The sequence below is a fragment of the Cygnus olor genome, chromosome 7 (assembly GCF_009769625.2).
Source record: "Cygnus olor isolate bCygOlo1 chromosome 7, bCygOlo1.pri.v2, whole genome shotgun sequence".
In the NCBI taxonomy this organism is placed as follows: Eukaryota; Metazoa; Chordata; class Aves; order Anseriformes; family Anatidae; genus Cygnus; species Cygnus olor.
This window is the reverse complement of record NC_049175.1, coordinates 35,073,877-35,093,010: the sequence shown is the minus strand read 5'-3', so window position 1 is coordinate 35,093,010 and position 19,134 is coordinate 35,073,877. Positions and strand designations below refer to the sequence as shown.

General features: G+C 38.9%; 1 protein-coding gene across 1 annotated transcript in view; it reads left to right on the top strand.

Annotated features, from left to right (window-relative positions):
* The window catches only part of ADAM12 (ADAM metallopeptidase domain 12), a 183,919-nt gene that overhangs the window by 113,856 nt on the left and 50,929 nt on the right, over positions 1-19,134 (top strand). The window contains exons 6-11 of the mRNA XM_040562848.1: positions 2,827-3,004; positions 7,593-7,658; positions 8,571-8,642; positions 9,677-9,846; positions 11,159-11,243; positions 16,571-16,719. Of these exons, the coding sequence (XP_040418782.1) occupies positions 2,827-3,004; positions 7,593-7,658; positions 8,571-8,642; positions 9,677-9,846; positions 11,159-11,243; positions 16,571-16,719 (720 nt within the window). The remainder of the gene's footprint in view (positions 1-2,826; positions 3,005-7,592; positions 7,659-8,570; positions 8,643-9,676; positions 9,847-11,158; positions 11,244-16,570; positions 16,720-19,134) is intronic.

Sequence of the window (19,134 nt, the reverse complement as noted above, 5' to 3'; positions counted from 1 at the left end):
AATTAATCACTCTGGTGTCTGTTTATTTGTCTGTATCCCCTGCAGCAAAAGAAAATGAGAGGTAAAGAAGTGGTTAGTTAGTTTAGGCAGTAGCTGGATATATTACGGGATGTGCTGGAAACGTGGCGATCATGGGGTATTTTGGCTATGAACTCCTGAAATGCAAAAACCAGTAAGTAAGCTTTATCCAGCAAAAAGATACTATCAAGTCTTATCTGTTTTTTTTTTTTTTTAAGCTAAGGTTTTAAGCAGGATGAAGTTTAATATTAAAAATAAAACCTACATGTTTATATGCTATTTTGGAGTTGTTAGTAAAGGGAGATGGTAAGGCTGGCCCATTTCAAACAGTGACTAATGGACTTTGGCCTCCATGTCTGCTTCCAGCAGCTTCCAAAATAAAATGATTAATTGCACAAGGGAGAGACAACAACACTTACTTGATTATGCTGATTACAGAGTTGATGATTATTGGAGCAAAGAGGATATGTTGTCCAAGTTTCCTAAATTCTTCAAGGAATAAGGCATATCTGAAAATAATGCCTTAGCACTGTAGGGTGTAAGGTTACCGAATCACAGGACAACCTGCTTGGAGGTCCCTCGTATGTCAGCCATGCTATAGCGTATCCTAGCTATAGCTACAAGGGTTGCTGTGATAAATCAGGCCTGATTTTCCAGCTGTCATCCATCATAGACAGCATGCCTTTGTGATTGGTACATCTTACCTGGTTTGCCAAGGGTCCTAAGGAAGCTGCAGATGGATTATCAGAGACTGATTCTTGTTTCAGATCAGTAAAGCACAATTCTTTCACTGGAGATATTCCTGTGAATGCTGTTACACAGCCTTCTTAATACCATGGATTGCCAGTCTTTCCCTCAGACTTCTAGCTATTATAGTTCACAGTGAAATGGTCATTTGTTGGCTTGGCTGAACGGATGCGAAGGAAGAATTTTTTTTTTTTTTTTGCAAGAAATGGGCTGTCAGCTTGGAACTAAAGTTTCAGTTAATTGATTAGGAGTTTCTTCATCATATCTTTCTAAGCCTTGAATAGCTAGGGCAGCTTTTTCCAGATAATTTTACTTTTTATTTTTCAATCAGTCTTTATGGTGTCATTAACCTGCTCTTGGCTACTTCCTCTTTTTCTTCTTCTTCTTTTTTTTTTTTTTTTTTTTAAAGCCTTTTGCAGAATTTTATAGAGACACATATTGGTCTCACAATGGTTGTAGTACCTCACCTTAGCTGTAGTACAGACAGAAATAAGAAGAGTGTAGAGATAGTATAGAGCAATGTCGAGAGAGGAATGAGAGGAACTGAGGAAGAATACCTTGGCCAACTGAAAGTTTCATATGATTTTTCTGTAGATTGTAATGGTACTGCTGAAACTTTGCCAGTGTTCAGGGATTTATGCCTTCCTAATTTAAAGACTTGGAAAAATCAGCAGTGCAGTGCACTATTCAGTGCATTGTCCAATTGATAAATACCTCGCACACTGTATAAGCAAATGCTTATCTATAGTTAACAACAAACAAATGGGTTTTAAAAGGTCCATTACTTTGGTCACATAATTACCCAACAAAAATGGATATCCAGTTAAATGCAGAAATGATCTAGGATTCTGCTGTGTGTTGTGTGCTTGGGATATGACACTTGTACATTAGATACTGAATAATAAATTCTTTCCTCTCACATTAATTTCTACCTGAGCCCTGTCTGTAAACCTAACCTGTGCCTTCTTATGGTATCATGGGTATCTGGATATACAGCATAGAAGTCACTTACTCTGTGCTGCTTCCTCCAGCTGACTACTAATTCAAGTGGTATTTTTGGAAATCATCCTACTTTATGCCATGTATTTCCAGAAATCCTATTCCCAGCATGAGCAGACCATGGACACCCATACCACACTGTTGGTTCTTGTGCTCAGCTGAAAGTGCATCTCTGTAGCCTTATGCCAGCAGGAGGAACTGAACTTGCTTTACTGTAGCAGTTCAGAACAGTCAAGCAGAACCCAAAACAAGAACCCAAGAACAGCTTCTGTTTGGTCTGGAGTATTTTTTGGTAAACAGACAGCACAAGAAGCCTAGGATTGTCTGTGCGTCCCTGGTTCTTCCACAGGTTTCTTGGAACATGGTGTTGAATATCTTTCTGAACCCCTATTTCCTCTTTGCACACTGTAGCTGACAGTAATGTGCCAGGAGTGCTTCCATTGTTAAAAAGTCTTTGGGATTCTCAGACAGCAGATGTTACAGTAAAATTATTATTTGGGGGAGTAAAATATGTTAAATGGGAATCCACCAGTTAATATATCCGAGTTTCATTTTACTGCCCCATGATAATAATCCTTTTTGATACATCTTTCATCTGGCAGATGTGATGCTTGCATCAGCATTTGGTTTAAAAGGTATCTGCAGATCATAATGAATTCTTTTTCTCTGTACCTTTTTTTATAAAAGCATTTCACCACGCTTTTGTTCACTACTGTTTGCAACCGGTCCGCAGATGCCCGCACATCATTACTCTAGTCAGCAATGGCAATGCATCACTGGGAGAATGGAAAACACATAAAACACAAATGTACTTTTGCTGTACAGCACAACACTTCAGAAGAGGAAAATTTTCTTTGAGCCATTGCTTCTTGTAAGGTGTAGTGTGCTGCAGTGACAAATATACAGCTTTGATGTTTCCTGCTCCACTCGGCATGACATTGTAAATCAGCATTTTGCTTTTTCGTATTCCGTCATTATTAAAACCTGTTGTAACCTTGTTGAAGACAAACATAGGTTAGTTCTTGAAAGCCATGCATTTTACTCTGCTCTCTTGTGCTACAGGGGAATTATTGTATTTGCAAACAAAAGCTACATTCTGGAGCCAATAGAAGGTGCTACAACTGAACACAAGATCTACCGAGCAGAGAACTTGAAAATAGTTCCAGGATCTTGTGGCCACCAGCTGGATATTTCTGCCATGAGGTCTCATGACACAACACACCATTCTCAAGCTGGCAGGGTAGGTGGATTATATGGTTTTACACCTTTTTACACCTTTCTGCAAGCATCTACATATTACTGACAACAAGAAATCTTCGCTCCAGTCTCAATTCCTATATACCTACTGAGCAAACCATTAAACCATATAGTCATCTTGTGTTGATGATATGTGCTTAAGAATATGCTTAAAGTTAATCATATACTTACATGATTTACTAAAGCTTTATTGCCTTTTTTTTTTTTTTTTTTTGCTCTTGCATTTTATTTATACATTCTCTCTGGTAATGAGATGGCATAGAAAAGTTTGTGGTTTCATATTACGGTGCTATATTTTGGTTCATGTATGATTACAGCAACAATTTAAGAACCCATAAGAACACTAAGCAAGGTCTGGAAAAGTTCTTGCCCACCCAAGATGGAAAAGAACATGATAGCTGTGATGCCTTGCAAATAGTGTTTTAAAACCTAAATGAACCTCTACATTCTAGCAGGAAAGTATCTTATGTAGACAAAACAAATTCTCACCATATTATTTTACAGAAGTATTATTGTAATTATTTTCATGTAAGAAGAAATGTCCTTAATGTGAAATGCATCTAGCTAATGGAAACTGTAGAAAATGAAATGAGCTGAAAACCAGAAAGAAGAAATACTACAATAAATTCATGTGCATTTTGGAAGGGGATTGTAGAAAAGACTGTTTTAGGTGTTCAGAAATTATACAATGTTACAAAGCTGGCCTCAAAATTTATTATTTGTCACATACTGGGGTTTATAGTTAGGTGAGCTACTAAGCCTTCACATTGAGTTATTTGTTAAGGAAAGCAACCTAAATGGCATCACCAGATTTTATTTATGTAGTAGAATTAAATTATTTTATACTTTAGGAATATTAGGCATTATCTGTCCAAATTTCTTTTTGTCTAAATAAAAACATATTTAGAAACATATGTGATGGCAGAACAAAGCCATGGCCTTCCAGCTTGTCGTTCTATAAATGCAACTCTATCAAAATGGGCTTCCTTTCAATGAAGCTTCAAATATAGGTTCCTACACTACGCCAGAACGTTTCTGTAGATCCTACCACAACCTAAAAAAAAAGTATTTTCAAATTATTTAATGTGAATAGGAAAGTTCTTTTCACATCTTTATTAAGGTTTGCCCCCAAACATTTGGGATTTTGCAGAGGTAATCAGTGTAACACAAGGAAACTGAAATAAAAAGCATGCATATTACTAGCTGATGCAATCAAAACAATTTTACAATTGCCTTCATGGCTCTCACATTTTGTTGATGGCTTCAACTACATGTCAAATTTCACCTTAAATATCTGAAAGATATTCTTGCCGTGGTTCACTGGACGTAATTATAAAACCTGTCAACAACCACATCGTAGAGTTAGGTAAAATACATATCATGAGTATGCTGGATATGCTTTTAATGTATGAACTCTGGAAGTTGTCAAATGTAATATGTGGACTGAATTTTCACATTTCAATGTTGTCATCAACTAAGCAGACTGTCAGGACACGCTGAATAAGAATGAACTGCAAAATAAGGAGACACAAGGCTGCTCCAGATTACACCAGGTCAAAGAAGTAAACACAAATCCAGTGTCAGGTTTAGGGCATGATGAAAATTTTAGGTTTCTTGGCAGATTTTGGGGGAGCTGTTCTTTTTTTCTTTTTTTTTTTTTTATTTTTCTTTTTTTTCCCCTGAGCCTTCACTCAAATACCTACACTAAATGCTTATTGAGCAGAGCCAAAATGTTTGATCAATGTATCACAAATTTAGACTAGCCTTTAGGTTAGATTTAAGTACAAATCAATGATGAAACAAACAATAAACTCAGCTTCCCAGAACCAAACATGAGGTTTAATAAATCAAAGCAAATAACACAGCAGGTGTGTGTAGACACAGTTTTCCCTGTTAGAGCTGGGTCTCTGTAAGTACTGGGTTGTGTCATAAAACAGGGGACCCTCAAATTGCAGTGGAGAGCATGTCTTCCAGTTGATCTCCATTAAGACAGGATCCTGCAGAAAGCAAGTCTGTTATGTAAGGCAGTCCCTACTGTATGGCTTTTCTCTGTAGCCACACAAAATAGCCATTTGTGTGGTCCCAGTGGATCCCAGAGCAGCTGTTTTGGGGAATTAGATCACAGAGAAGGAGAGGGGCTGCAAAATTGTGCTGTGAATCCAAGCTATGCCAATTCCCAGGCAGGAGAGCAGAGGGAATATATGGTGGTATAGGACAGCAGTTTTGCAGTAGGATCAGGTATGGGAGAAGCAGGGGAGCAGGACAGCCGTCAGCTGAACAAAGCTTATTGTCTCCTATTGTTAATATCTGTCATAGCTGTATTATTGACTCTTCATTTTAATTCTGAGTGATTCAATCAGTCAATGGATTGTGCATTGATGCAGTGGGATGCAGAAAGCAAGCTGAAAGAAGTGATAATTAGGTACATTTTATAAATAAATATCATATCCGAGGAATACACATAGCCTTTGGGCAAACCACAGAAATGGATTCGTTATGCAAATCAGTCACCACAGGCTTATATCATTATACCTTGGTAGCCAATTTCTCTCAGGCTGACTCTCTCCAGTCCAAACAGTGTTATTTTTGGTAAAAAATGAATGGCTTGCTGACTGGTGTAACAGAGCTCTTCTTATATCTTTGCACCTGGATAATCATGTCTCAATTTTTTACTTTACATTTGGAAGAAGACTAGAGGCATCTTGGGGTATGTCTCTAATCAGGGCTGCATAATAAATTTCAGGTTTATATTAGACATTCAGTGTCTGAGAGACCAGTTCTGCCACAAACAAAACCCATATGGTCGTTTGCCTTCCGTGGCACCTCACTCATGTCCGATATTTTGCAGAGAGGTGAATGAAGCTCTGCCTAAACACTACAGGCTCAGCTGAAGTCTGTAGAGATGTGGCAGGCCCTTTACACTGCACCTGCTGCTGTTACAGAAGCAGCAGGAGCAGATGTGCTGGCTCCTGGTGTCTACTTCCCATCCAGCATACCACCAGGCACTGCCAATGCCCTGCGTGGCAGAGGAGGCATGGGCACATGCACCAGGTCCATGCACACACCATGTCCCCATGATGTTGACAGTTGCCTCCAGAAGAGACAAAGAAGATGACAGGGAGCTCCAGTACCAGGAGAAGGTGTAAGAATACCTACCCTTTCTCATTTGCCAGAGCTCCTGGTAAGTGTAATCCTGTGAAGTGTTTGTACCATTGATGCTTAGTTCATTAATGCTAGCCTCTAGTGGTTTCACAGTCCAGAAATACCATCCAAGTGGAACTTAATGTTTTCCAGTTCCTGTAGTTTAAAGGCTGTGTCACACTATTAAATATGAGTTTTCTAGTGTTGGAAAGTTAGAGTTACTGAAGGTTGCATCTGTCACTTTCCTCTAAACACAATGTTTCTTGTAAAACATTCAAAATCATCAATCTGCAGATAACAAAGAGGAACACTTTGCTAATGTGAAGAAAACTTTGTGAAAATTGGCTGGAAGGTGATGTCCAGTACTGACTTAGCTTCAGTTCAGGGGATTGCATAGTTTGCCTTGGAACACACTGTTTGCTTTTTAAAGCTTTAGTCATGTTCTGGGTTAAAGAGCACTAGTTCAGTTTGAGACATCATAGTCATTAGTAGGTCATACAACTGCTTAAGGTCCTTAAGTTCTGGCACGAAGATCAGACATACTGCTGGGACCTCTGTTCCCTAACTGTTTTATTCCAGAAACAAGGGAGGAATAATAGAATAGATGTTCAGCTAGTGTAAATCACAGAACTTCCACAGACTTTAATAGGTCACTTAAATTCAGGGTAGCAAAGGAGCTGTCCTATGATTAATAGCATTAAAAAATCATTTAATTTTCTTCAGTGATCCTTTTGGAGCTAAGCATTATGATTTTTTTGGACCTGTATTCAGAAATGCAAGTAACACGACACGCTCTTTCACATGAATACACAGATGCAAAGTTAAATGTAGGCTGTCTATTTTTAAAGCATTATAGTTTGCTTTCCCAGACATTGACAGTTTATTTAGATTTTTTTTTTCTGCAGTTTTGTTCTTTTTTTTTTCCTACACGGTTTATAAGTAGACCACTTGATTGATACTCAATATTCCTTTATTACTTTATCCTGCTTTACTTGATATCCCTTTATAACTCATTTTTCCTGGTTGCCCATTTGTCTGTTGCTTGAAATGTTTGCTAAAAGTTATCTTATCATTTCTTTAAATGTACCTTGGAAATAGCAAAGGTCTTTCTGCTGGAGGTGATATTCCCCTGCAAGGAAAGATAACTCAACTATTGCAGCTGCAGAAACCTGAAAGGTTGAGATTCACTTTGCAGCACTTTCCTGCTTGCTATGATCAAATCCTGGTTGTACAGGTCTTTTTTGTAAGCACCGCATGGACATGAAGAGAAGGAATGCAATAAGAAATCATATACCATGAAACCTTTGGAAGCCTGAGATGTTGTATATCTCCTCTTGCAAAAACTTTGTTTAAATGAGGGAGAGCTGATTCCAAGGATCACATTGAAAAAACAAAAACAACAACAAAACCTTTTTCATCTTCTTTGGCAGTATAAGAGGGAGACTCTGAAGACGACAAAGTATGTGGAGCTTGTTATTGTGGCAGATAATCGTGAGGTAAGAGACTTAAACATAAAAATATATGGGAAGCACAGGTGGGAAATGGGTTTCCATGGGATTGCAAGTAATGTGCTTCAGATAAAATATTGTAGTTTTCACAAGTAATGCTTCTAACCTAATTAAGGCTAAGCAATGGAAGGCACTGGTAAGATAGATGACTGCTAGTCATTTGTAAATGTTTTTTGCAATATTTTGTAAGGAATTTGGCACTCATAGATAACTGGGATGTCTGGCAGTAACTCAAGACAAGGCAAATAAAAATTCACAGCCCAGGATTTCCTTGAGCTGGTTAAACCTTCATTGCATTCCCTGCCTGCCCTTGGCAGGACTGTCGCTGTTCAGAAGATGCTGTAGGATCCTGCATTTCCTTCTGAAGCAGTACTTTACCATCACATTGCACGAAGCCTTTCTGACAGTTTGGAAGCAGAGCTTCAAAGCAAGGAACCAGGACAGGCTGTAGAGATGTGTTCCAGTGAGCTGAATTGCAACCGAAGATGAGAAGTCTTGGTTTGAATTATTTTGCTACTTACATTTTTGTTTGTTTAAAAAGATGATGGTCTTTCACTCTCCTTGAACACAGCTCATTAGGGAATAAAAATCACCCTCCTGCCAAAATAGCTAACAGAAGAGCCCTTTCTTTTTCACAAAACCTCAGTCCTAGAAAGCTTGCTAAGTAAGACTTAGGGATTTTTAAATCTTTCTATGAAGAACAAAATCCTCTCCTATAGCCTGTGTTTATTCTGAGGCAGATATCAGTTCCATGAAAGCCAAGAGAAATCTGTCGTTGTCCTTTGCTTGCTCCCTGTAATCCCCAAACATCACTGACAGTGCCATCAAGAGTAAGGTGGATGCTGGGGAGAAAAGCTGCCGTATTTGTGCTGCTAGTACATTGATCCTTTATTTTCTAAGTTTCAGAGACAAGGCAAGGATGTGGAAAAAATAAAGCAGAGGCTGATAGAAATTGCAAACTATGTTGATAAGGTAAGAACATGAGAATTATTCCACTTTTTCAGAAGTGACTGCACAGTCTGAAGGACATTGCTCTGAAATCTATGTCTGTTTTATTAGTATAAATTAAGAAAGCTTCTAAAGCTTAAATTTGTACCTCTATGAAAAGAAAAAGAGCTTGACTCAGATTTACTGGTAAGAGCAAGTCATGTTTCTAGTATTTCCTCTCATACTATGGGCTGTCCCTGGTCCACGCTCCCAGTGTGCCCACCACACTCAGACTACCTCGTTACACACCCAGCTGATGCCACTCAACATGCAGTTGAGAACCTGGCCTCTGTCGATGGTTCACCACCTGCCGTTAGCTCACCAATAACAGCAACATGTGTTTCCTGCTGCCTCATTTGAGTGAACACATCTGCTGCTTTCCTAATGCCCCAGTATTTCAGGGCAATGTTTCTCTCCAACCAGTAAAACCACAAAAACAAAAATATAAATATAAAAATTAAAAAAAAAAAAAAGTTTCTTTTTGATGTGCTGCATGGCCAGAAAAATTAGGATTGTAGTACTCAAATTATAACTAAGGGAGTCTAATTTATCTGAGAACTTATCATGTGATGCTTCAAGGACAGTAACTCAAGGAGAAGCATTCGTGATTAAAAACAAGCTGCTGAAGGTACCTCCACCTCTTCTGTAATTGTCTTGCTGACTTATTACTGGAAGACAGGCGTTTACATGTTACCTGCTCAAAATTAATTTTGCATGTTACAATATATTTATGTTTCATGCTTAATTTATGCTCAACAAATGGCAATGTTATCCAAATGGCTGCAATGCATATAAACAAGACAAAGACCTAGTATATGCTTTTCTCAGACTGTCAGCCAAATCCAGGCTTGATCAATTCCTGAGTCCTTCTTCACATTACTCTTACCTTAGAATTGTTCTCTCTGCTTCATCAGTAACACTGTGCCTGTTCCCCCCTCGTAGCAACTGTGGCATTTGCTGGTGTGATAATAGGGTAGCCAACAATGCTATAATTGTTTTTGTTTCTGTTTTCTCATTAGTTCTATAGGCCACTGAATATTCGAGTAGCCCTGGTTGGAGTGGAGGTGTGGAACGACATGGATAAGTGCTCCATTTCTCAAGATCCTTTCACCAGCCTCCATGAGTTTCTGGACTGGAGAAAGCTAAAACTACTACCTCGTAAACCCCACGACAATGCACAGCTAATAAGGTAGAGTTGATGCCAAATCTAATATTGGCTGGTATTTCAGTGGTGTGAGAATAGCTGTACTGTATTCTTCTTCAGTTGTCTAAGCTGTTGGCATGACCATCTGTGATCCTGAGGGTTTGTCTTTCCCCTGCACAAGCACAGAAGTGCTTTGGAGGGCCCTGCAGCATCCTTTCACAGCTCTGCAATAGCTGTTACTTGTAGGCATATCCTGAATACAACATGCATGGAAATCTAGATGTAAAATAAGCCAACAAGGACTTCGGGCATGAATTTGTAACCAGTTTTAGGTGGTCTCAATCTAAGCTGTTATTGAAAAAGGCAGTCCTGCTCTCCCCCTTAAAGCAGAGCTAAGGGGGTATTATTGTCACGTAGATATAGGCATTCTAAGGTCAGGTTGGACAAGGGTTTGAACAACTATCTGGTGGAAGGTGTCGCTGCCCATGGCAGTGGTTGGACTAGATGATCTTTAAGGTCCCTTCCATCCCCAACCATTCTGTTTTTATGATCTGAATCCTGCTCATTCGTAGAAAGACATCAATAAAATTAAAAATGCAGTCTAAATCAGACAATTAATTTGAATTTGTGACTTACAACTTAAATTATATACATCTTTTGTCCTGCTTCTGTTTCCTGGGTTGAACTGAGTAAAAATGCTCAAATCAAAAACAGTCTTTAAAAAAAAAAAAAAAAGTAAGAATAGCACCTCTTTCTTGATCCAGGTATTGTTTTGGTCAATGAACCATTGTTTACACTATAGACAAAATCAGACCTGATGTCTTAGTAATTAAAAGGAGCTCACTTTACTCATTGCACAGATATTCTGACATTATCTGTGGGGGAATAGAGTGAGCCACTCTAAACTGTCACAAAGTATTTGATTATATGTTTTAATACTTTGTTTAGAATGATTAAATTCTAGGTTTTGTATTACAACAAGTAGCACATAAACTTACATTAAAATAAGCCTTCCTTGAGCTAGAGACAGTATTTTTCTGTTTGCATTTCTATTCCCAACTTCAATCAGGAGAAAAAGAAAGGAAGAAGGGGTCTTGTTACAGCAGTAAATCCAAAGGATGGTGATCAAATGGATCTTTCTCAGAGCAGGGTTGCTGTCATTGTCAGTTTGGCAAGCTGGCATGACTAATCTGTGCTTTTCATTGTTTTCAACCTGCAAATGTCTGGAGCTGACACATTTGAAACGGGATCTTTGTTTGAGGTTGGCAGAAACACAAGACTGAAAATAATAAGGGCGGTATCTTGGCACCAAATGCTGATTCTGGGATTCTTCGTTTCCTTTTCTGCCCTCCTGCAGCGGGGTGTACTTCCAAGGGACTACCATTGGCATGGCGCCCATAATGAGCATGTGCACTGCAGAACAGTCTGGAGGGGTCGTCATGGTAAGTGGTAAAAGCACAGCGCTGGAAACTGGTCCAAGTGGTGCAACATGATCTCACGTGTTGTAGTGCTGTATTCTGCACCAGCACATCAACCCCTTTTGTCCCATTTTCAATCTAAATTACCTATATCTACAGGCAGCTTGCATGTAAAGTTTTTAACTCATAGATTCCATACTGAAATATATATATATATTGTATTAAAATATAGCACGACCTCTGCAAGAATCTTCTGCTTCTAGTGATCGTTAAATCAGGTGAAGAGGTGCTACGAAAGATGAGAACCAGCAGATGTATTTGTTATGCACCTGAGTATACTAGTGTTACAAGCAACAACAGTCTAGCCTGAATCTTTCATTATATTGATTTTATTCTGGATTTACAGAGTTCCCTGTGTAAGGCCTTACTTTCCATCTTTATAGCGTAGTGGTTTTGTTACATTGCTAGACAACAAGCACAAACAATGGCAGCATTTATTCTACCTGAATCTCTCTCAGAGAATATTACTAGTAATGCCGTTGCTCAATGCTACATGTAATGAACAAACAAATAAACATCTTAGCCAATTTCTGCTACTAACTCTGGAATACTTTCATTTAGGAAAAAAAAATGTTTTTTAATTTCAAACAGTGTTTTTTAAGGGGGAGTGAGAGCAGTTTTGAATTAACTAAGCTTTTCAATTCAAGTACTTTAAATAAAATTATGTGTGGACTCCAAGAACTTGCAGGCTACTAAGAGGCTCAGCTGGTGGCCTCAGAGCTCAGCTCCAGAGCAGAAAGCCATGAAGCCCTACAAACCTCATAAATATCCTTTACTTCTGAGTTCAGCTTGGAAGTGCTGAAAACCTTTATTTTTTTTATGGTTTTGTCTAGGTTTCCCCCACATTAGTCGATCCAGCCATTCTCTCCAGCTCTGCTGGATTCCTCAGTTACACATCCCTACATAAACAAGGTGGGAGATGAGAAATGCACATTGCTCTCAGAGTTTGCATGGTCTCAAACCTCCCAGTTCTTCAAAGCATCATAGAGCCAACCTGGAGACCAAGACACCAAGGTTTTTGCCTCAAGATTAAGCGGGGTAGTCCCAAAGATACAGTCCCTTGAAACACCTGCATTTCTTGGCTTCTTAGTGAACATGCAAGGTGAGGTTGGTCCACACACAGTGCAGGGCTCCTTTGTGGTCTCTGGGACAAGTAGGAAAGAAGCCAAGCTGAGGTGATTTGTGCATTCATGGAAGATGATGTATTGATGATCTAGACTGGGAGGATTTATGAGGTGAGTGGGAAAGATGAAGAGTAATTAAGAGTGGGAAAGAACAATCAAATAAGTTGGAGAAAGTCATGTCAAAATTGTAGAAAAGACGTAGGCTTCAGTCTCTTGGCAGCTTTAGAAGCTGAGTCTCTAGTCAGTGTTTGTTACAGCTTCTTGCTGGGTACCTGGGGGCTAGATACAAAAGGAAAAGGAGGCAAAGAGGAAGGAAAAGCTGAGGGAGTCTCTAGATGCACTTCCAAATCTTGGCAAAGGCATAGATGAGTCAACCAGCCCCATTTTATCCATTCCTCCCTCAGGGTAGCAGTCACTGCTTTGGCTTTATCTGCAGAGATGTTCTTAATGATGCCCTTAATGATGACTTGTTTGGTCTTTTAATTTATAGAATAAACTTTAAGATGTGCTACAGTATTTTTCTGCAAAGCCAGTCCTCCTCGCTGTGGAAACTGGTGTTTTAAGCAGAAACAACAGAAACAGCAAAATCATTCCAATAACAAGAAAACAAGAATCAGCATTTCTTTAAAGTATTCTCAGGGCTCTGACAGAGAAGAGACTGATTTATATGTCCAGGAAAAACCCAGTGTCTGCAGAGAAATCGTAGCCAGGCCGCAGCTTCAGTTGTTCAGGGGAGCGTGTTGTTTCCCAGAGACTCCCACTCCAGTGAATTGAAACTTTTGAGGTGCAAATTAATCCAAGGCTTGCACAGCATAACTAGAGATGTTTTCATTCTTTAAGCAAATCCTCAAAAGGCAGGCAAATCCAAACAAGCAAACACTCCCTCCAAAACCTTGAAGGGAAGCTGTCCAACCTTTCCCCCCAGATTAGCAGAAGCTAATTCATGTATGTACAGAAAAGTCTTGATACGTATCAATACATACAGACAAAAACTATAAGTCGGCAAGATGTGCAAATGAAATAGTGAAAAACTTTTAACCTTGGAGGCTTTAGTGCACAAACATCTCAACACTGAGCAACTGAACATTTAGCTGTTGTTATCATTTGACCAGCCTCTTACCCATCCCTCTCCAAACACCCAACCCCAGAGAGTTCATCACTTTGAAAACAGTTCTAAACAGTTCTGAAGGAATAAACAATGGAGTAAGTGCATGAGAAATAACTTCTGAATGTAAATCTGGAAAGAGTCAACTATGTGAGATCTGACTTTCCCGACTGTTTTGCAGTTACCCACACCTATTATATGATCTAAATTCCCCTGCCATCCATCTGAGAGCCTGCCTCTCTCTATTTTCTGTAGGGCTGAATTCTCTCGGTGATAGGTGACCCCCTCTTCCACACTATTTAACAGAAACTCAGGGTGGGAAGAGTGCACATCTGAGTATGAGACAGTTTAGGTGCATCAAGAGCATTATAATTTTATTTCACTGTGATGGTTCTGTTGTGTTGTTTACAGACCAAACATATTTTGACATTAAAACAAGCCTTTGACATATGCTTCAGTCTTTGTTCTGTTGTTTCTAAACAAATTCATGGATTTAAAATTAAGATGTCACTGAGTTGCAGTAACATAACGTAGTTTTCATTCATGTCAAATTTCTATTGTATTTGGTGGGAATTTAGGCTAAACAAGAGTTGTGGTACAGGGGCACTTCACTTTTCAATGAATGGCTTAAATGAAATAAAAGAATATTTCAGAAATCTTGCACTTTTATGACTGAGTGAACCTACATGGAAAGTACCAGTGTCAGGGCATCTAGCTGTAGGTGACAGAACTTTATTATTGAGGTTTGAACTGAATCCCAGTGGAATGACGCAGAGTTCAACTGAAAGCAGCTGCTTGTTTTGTGCAACAGCTTATAATGTCTTAACAGTAGTTGGTTGCTTATTCAGTGGTTGTGAAACTGTTTGGTAATGACTTTTACTACTTAAGTTAGCTTTAAAAGACCTTGGTGGAATAAATCAGTCACATTGCTATTCATTTCTTAAGTACTTGGGAAACTTAAATGGTCTCAGTATCAAATGGGACATGTCACTGTTTGTTTTGATAATCCTCATTTATGCTGTTTTCAAATAACCTCTGTTGCTGAGACATCACATTCCTTGTTTTAAAAATCCTCTCTAGAAACTGATAAAATTACATTCCAAGTGGATCTGAGCAAGTAATGAGAACCGCATGGGTTGTAATAAATTGTTTGCCTATTCAAGACCCAAATTACATTTCAGATCATTTGTTGCTCTAGTTCTGGAGTGGACTGTGTGAACTCTCCTTTTTATTTTTAATTGCCAATATTGGAGGCACTTAAATGAACAAAATCCCTTTGCAGTAAGCAGAAAAGAAACTGGCAAATTGAAGAAAAATTGAGCTCAGTTTGTTGTCTGTGTAGGTGGTTCAAAACTCAGAGGAATTTCTGAGTCTGGACAACATTGCACTAATTTTAAGGCTTTACTACAGTGCTTTGCTGGTAAATTATGTGGAATTATATCATTGTTTTCATAATCTTTGGTCCTGAATTTTTTTCCAGTTGAGTGAGGGGTTGTGTTCCTTTTAGGACTTCAGATTCAATTTCACTGAATACACTAAATATTTCATAAGTTACTGTAAGTACAAACATAAATCAATATGTATGTGACTTGTATCTAGGTAAGACATCTCCACACGTGGGCATTGTGCAGGAATATGTATTTTCTTAGTTATTACAGATTATTTTGCTGCATATGTTTACTTTGTTTTTTCTTTTACTAGGACAGGTTGCACAGATTCTTTCTTCAGATATCTTAAAATATAAGTGCAAACAAATTGGCTTTTTTGTTAGTCACAATATTTTGATATAAAAATTTTAATATTCAGGGAAAAAAAAAGAGAGATCCTTTGTTAAAAGATAAAATTATTTTAACTTTATTCCAAATGCAGAAGGGATATTTTCTTGTTTTCAGAATTTGATCTCTTGTTGATTTTGTTTCCTATTTAATAATTGATTTACTAAAAATATTAGCTCAGACAGATGAAAGAAGAAACTTTTAAATCTACTCCAAGACATGTATTAAGGGCTTCATTTATATATAGTTGATGTCTGAGGCACTTTTACCTTTCACTTCTTTTTAGTCTGAAGATTGGCTTAGATGATACTAAAAGAGTTATTTAAGCTGAATATATTCATATATGCTTTTAGAGCAGGCAGCTGTACATGGTAATTCCATTTACTGAGTGATAAATAGTAGATCATGCATTTATATTACATGTTTATGCCTTTGGGGAAAGCTTTTATATGAGCACAATGGATATTTTTTCCCTCAAGGAAAGTGATCGATGTAGAAAGGTCTCTGGCTTGTGGTTAGGCCAAAACATCAGTCCAATCAGTAGCCTATAACTAGACCATGCAGTGAATTTCTTAGAAGTAGTTGTCCAAAAAAAAAAGAAACCAGAACTTCAACACAGATTAATGTTAATATTTCAATTTTGACACTTGCAGCATTTAGAATATTCATAGGTGTTAAGTAGAGGCCATTGAAGTTTTCATATTACTTTGTCCTTTCATTTTTAAAGGAAGGTTTTCAGAGGTCACTAGTCTTTTTCCTACAGGGCTTATGGATTCTTCTTCAAATTTCTGATATTAAAAAAACAGTCTGATGAAGATTAAATAGGTCCAGTAAAATCTCTTGCTGCATTTTTAGTTCACCTCCTGACATGAAGGATCTTCTTGTTTCCCCCCATCACACTCATCCTATCCCATAAATCCTTATCCTTTCCATTGCTTCCCATTTGGGTTATTGTTTTCTGCCACTGCCATGTCTTGGGAGCCACTGAACATGGAAATTTTAGGACCTCAATAAAGAGATGACTCAGATGTTCAACGCTGCCCTATGGTCTCAAATGTCTGGGGAAACTGGGTGGCCAGAACTGAAGGCTGCTCTGAAATTCCCAGTCTGCACCTGGAACATGTGAATTAAATTGTGTGCATTTAACAATAGTGTTACTAGAGCTGGTAAGCTCATAAAGCATTTTGAAGAACAAGCAATAGGACCTTAGAAGGGAAATGTGCATTTTTAATTGTTTCCTTACCTTGACTTTGCAATTTATTTATTTTTTATTATTATTTGTTTAAGGATCATTCAGAAAACCCTCTAGGTGCAGCAGTCACCCTGGCTCATGAACTGGGCCACAATTTTGGAATGAATCATGATACATTGGAGAGGGGCTGCAACTGCAAAGCATCCACCGAGAAAGGGGGTTGCATCATGAATCCCTCTACTGGGTAAGTGCGAGGGTAAGCACTGGTATGTTGCAGTTATAGTGGAAAATTTTCAGGTTTTGTTTTCTGTCTCAGGTACATGTAAATGAAAAAAGAAAAACCTTCCAAGACCTGTCGAATCTCCGTGCAGTTATCCCCCTCAAGCTGAAACAATTATACTCCTTATCAGTATAAAACATGTACCATTGTACTTTTCCATTTCCTTGTTACCGGTGTGAGAGACAAAAATGCCATAAGCAGGTGGTTAAGTTTTTTTAAAAACCAAACTGCATTGTAAGTGATGAATCAGAATATCCTCCTGGCTCATCTTGCCAACTGAGCATCACAGTCATAATAGGAAATGAGCGATGTCCCAAGGCCAAGACTAAGATGATTGTGTAGGAAATAAAGTAATGCAGGAAATATATTATTATTAGACTCTCTGTAAAGCCTTTGTCTTGCACAGAGAAGGTTTTTAGTTTTGCACAAACTTTTGCATTTTACTGTCTGTTGTAAATGTGTAGCAGTGGTAACCTGTGAGCAAATCGAGGCTGTCAGCTTAGTGGGGTTAGGCCCGTTCAGTGGCCAGAGCAAGATCTTCCAAGGAAAGATAGAAAGCACCATGGAAAATAAAGCCAGTGAATCTGTGGCTGATCATCTCTCTGAGTCAGTGCTGAATGGCTGCTCTGCTGTTGATAGAATCATGTATGTCAGCGGAGAAGCCTGGTGGTTTTGTAGACATGAAAAGCACAGGCACTGTGAGCAGGGTAACTAGTTTCAGCTTGTTTCTCTGCATTTTAAATGCTATTAGAAACTTAATTACATAATGAATGAGTTCTCCATGTCCAGATTCAGACAAGAACCAATGGCATGAAATTGAAGTAAGAGAGATGAGGTTTACCAAAGCTTTCTGATGGAAAGTGGCATGTTGGACTAGTTAGCCTGCAGAAATGTGACTGTCTGACTGGAAGCTGGTAGGAACCAGTCAGACAAATATGTGTCAGCAGCATCTTGTAGGTACAGCTGGATTTGCCTGGGGGTGAGCAAATGGTCTAGATGATCTTCTGATGTGTCTTCCAGCTCCAGCACTCCCTGTGTGTGCTTAAACTTCATATGTTGCTTGAAAACCTCTTCTGGGATATTTGATCAGGTCAGCCTCTGATTGCTCTGAGGCTGCATGTTTCTGGGAAAGGAGGGGAGCAATATGTGAGAGGGCAGGGAGTGTTGGGCAGGATTGCTCCCTGCTGGTCGGCCAAACAGCAGCTTTGGCACTTCTTCAAAGGCAGGCTGTCACCCTCCTTCAAGGCAGAAAAAGAGATTCTGGCCAGAGGCCAAGCACAGCAAGTTGAGACAAACAATGAAAAGAGAGTTGTGTGCTTGGAGGAGAATGCGAGTGGTTCTACAGTTTGGAAGAGAAAAATAGCCAGGCTCTTCTAAAACAATAGGTAGTAAATATCCCCACGGAATTGCATTCTGCAGCACATCAGGGCTATTAAACACACTGTGAAAACAAACTGAAGTTGGAAACAAAGCTCTGAAGTGAGGTGATGTGATAGCTGGTATGCAGTGGGCAGATGAGTCTGGGCCCTGAGCTCCTGAAAGATGCATTCAAGCCTTAGTCATCTCAGCTGAACTACCGGTTGGGCATCCAGTTACTCCATGTTTGGAAATAAATACAGGAGATGCTGTCAGGACGGAAATTTCTGGACACTCTGATTTCATAATGGGAAGATATCTCTAATATGAACCTAGCTAGCTCTTCTCTGGTTCTGCCTTCTGAACCACAGTCCTGTGAGTTTATCTGAAGGTGTCCTTATCTGCTTGGTGTGCCAGTCCAGTTGCTTGGCCCTGGACATGGACAGAGTAAGGTTGTACCTGCTCAGCCTAATCCTCACATACGTGTCCAAGCAACTCAGCTTGCTTTATGCCAGGGTTTCAGTAGCACCATTACAGGTTAAAGCACCATATATATTATAGGTTAAAGGCCATACTGCCTTAGCCATGCCCTGCCCACCACGAGCACCACAGGTATGACAGCTTTGGGAGGGGGTTGGCAGGTGCATTTCAGCTTTGTAATGTTGTCTTTGGATTTTGACCAAATTTTGTCTACAACTTATGCCTAAGGAAGAGTTGAGGCATTCACAGAAGAGAGTAGGCTGGTTTGTTTGCAGTGACTATTGATTTATAAATGGAAATTTTAACATTGGGTTTGTAGCCTTAGGCTTTACCTTCATGCTGTGCTGTCAATCTGTAATAAGTATTCCAGGAGAACACTTTACGCCTTAAGCCAAACTGCATTTTACCAATTTAATATTAACACTTTAAATATTTACCCAACATCTGACCAATGGTAGTATTTCTCTGAGCACCATTATTCAAGAATCACTGAAGAATTTTCAGCTCTGGAAGTGTCAGTTAAGAGAAGGTCCATTTAATATC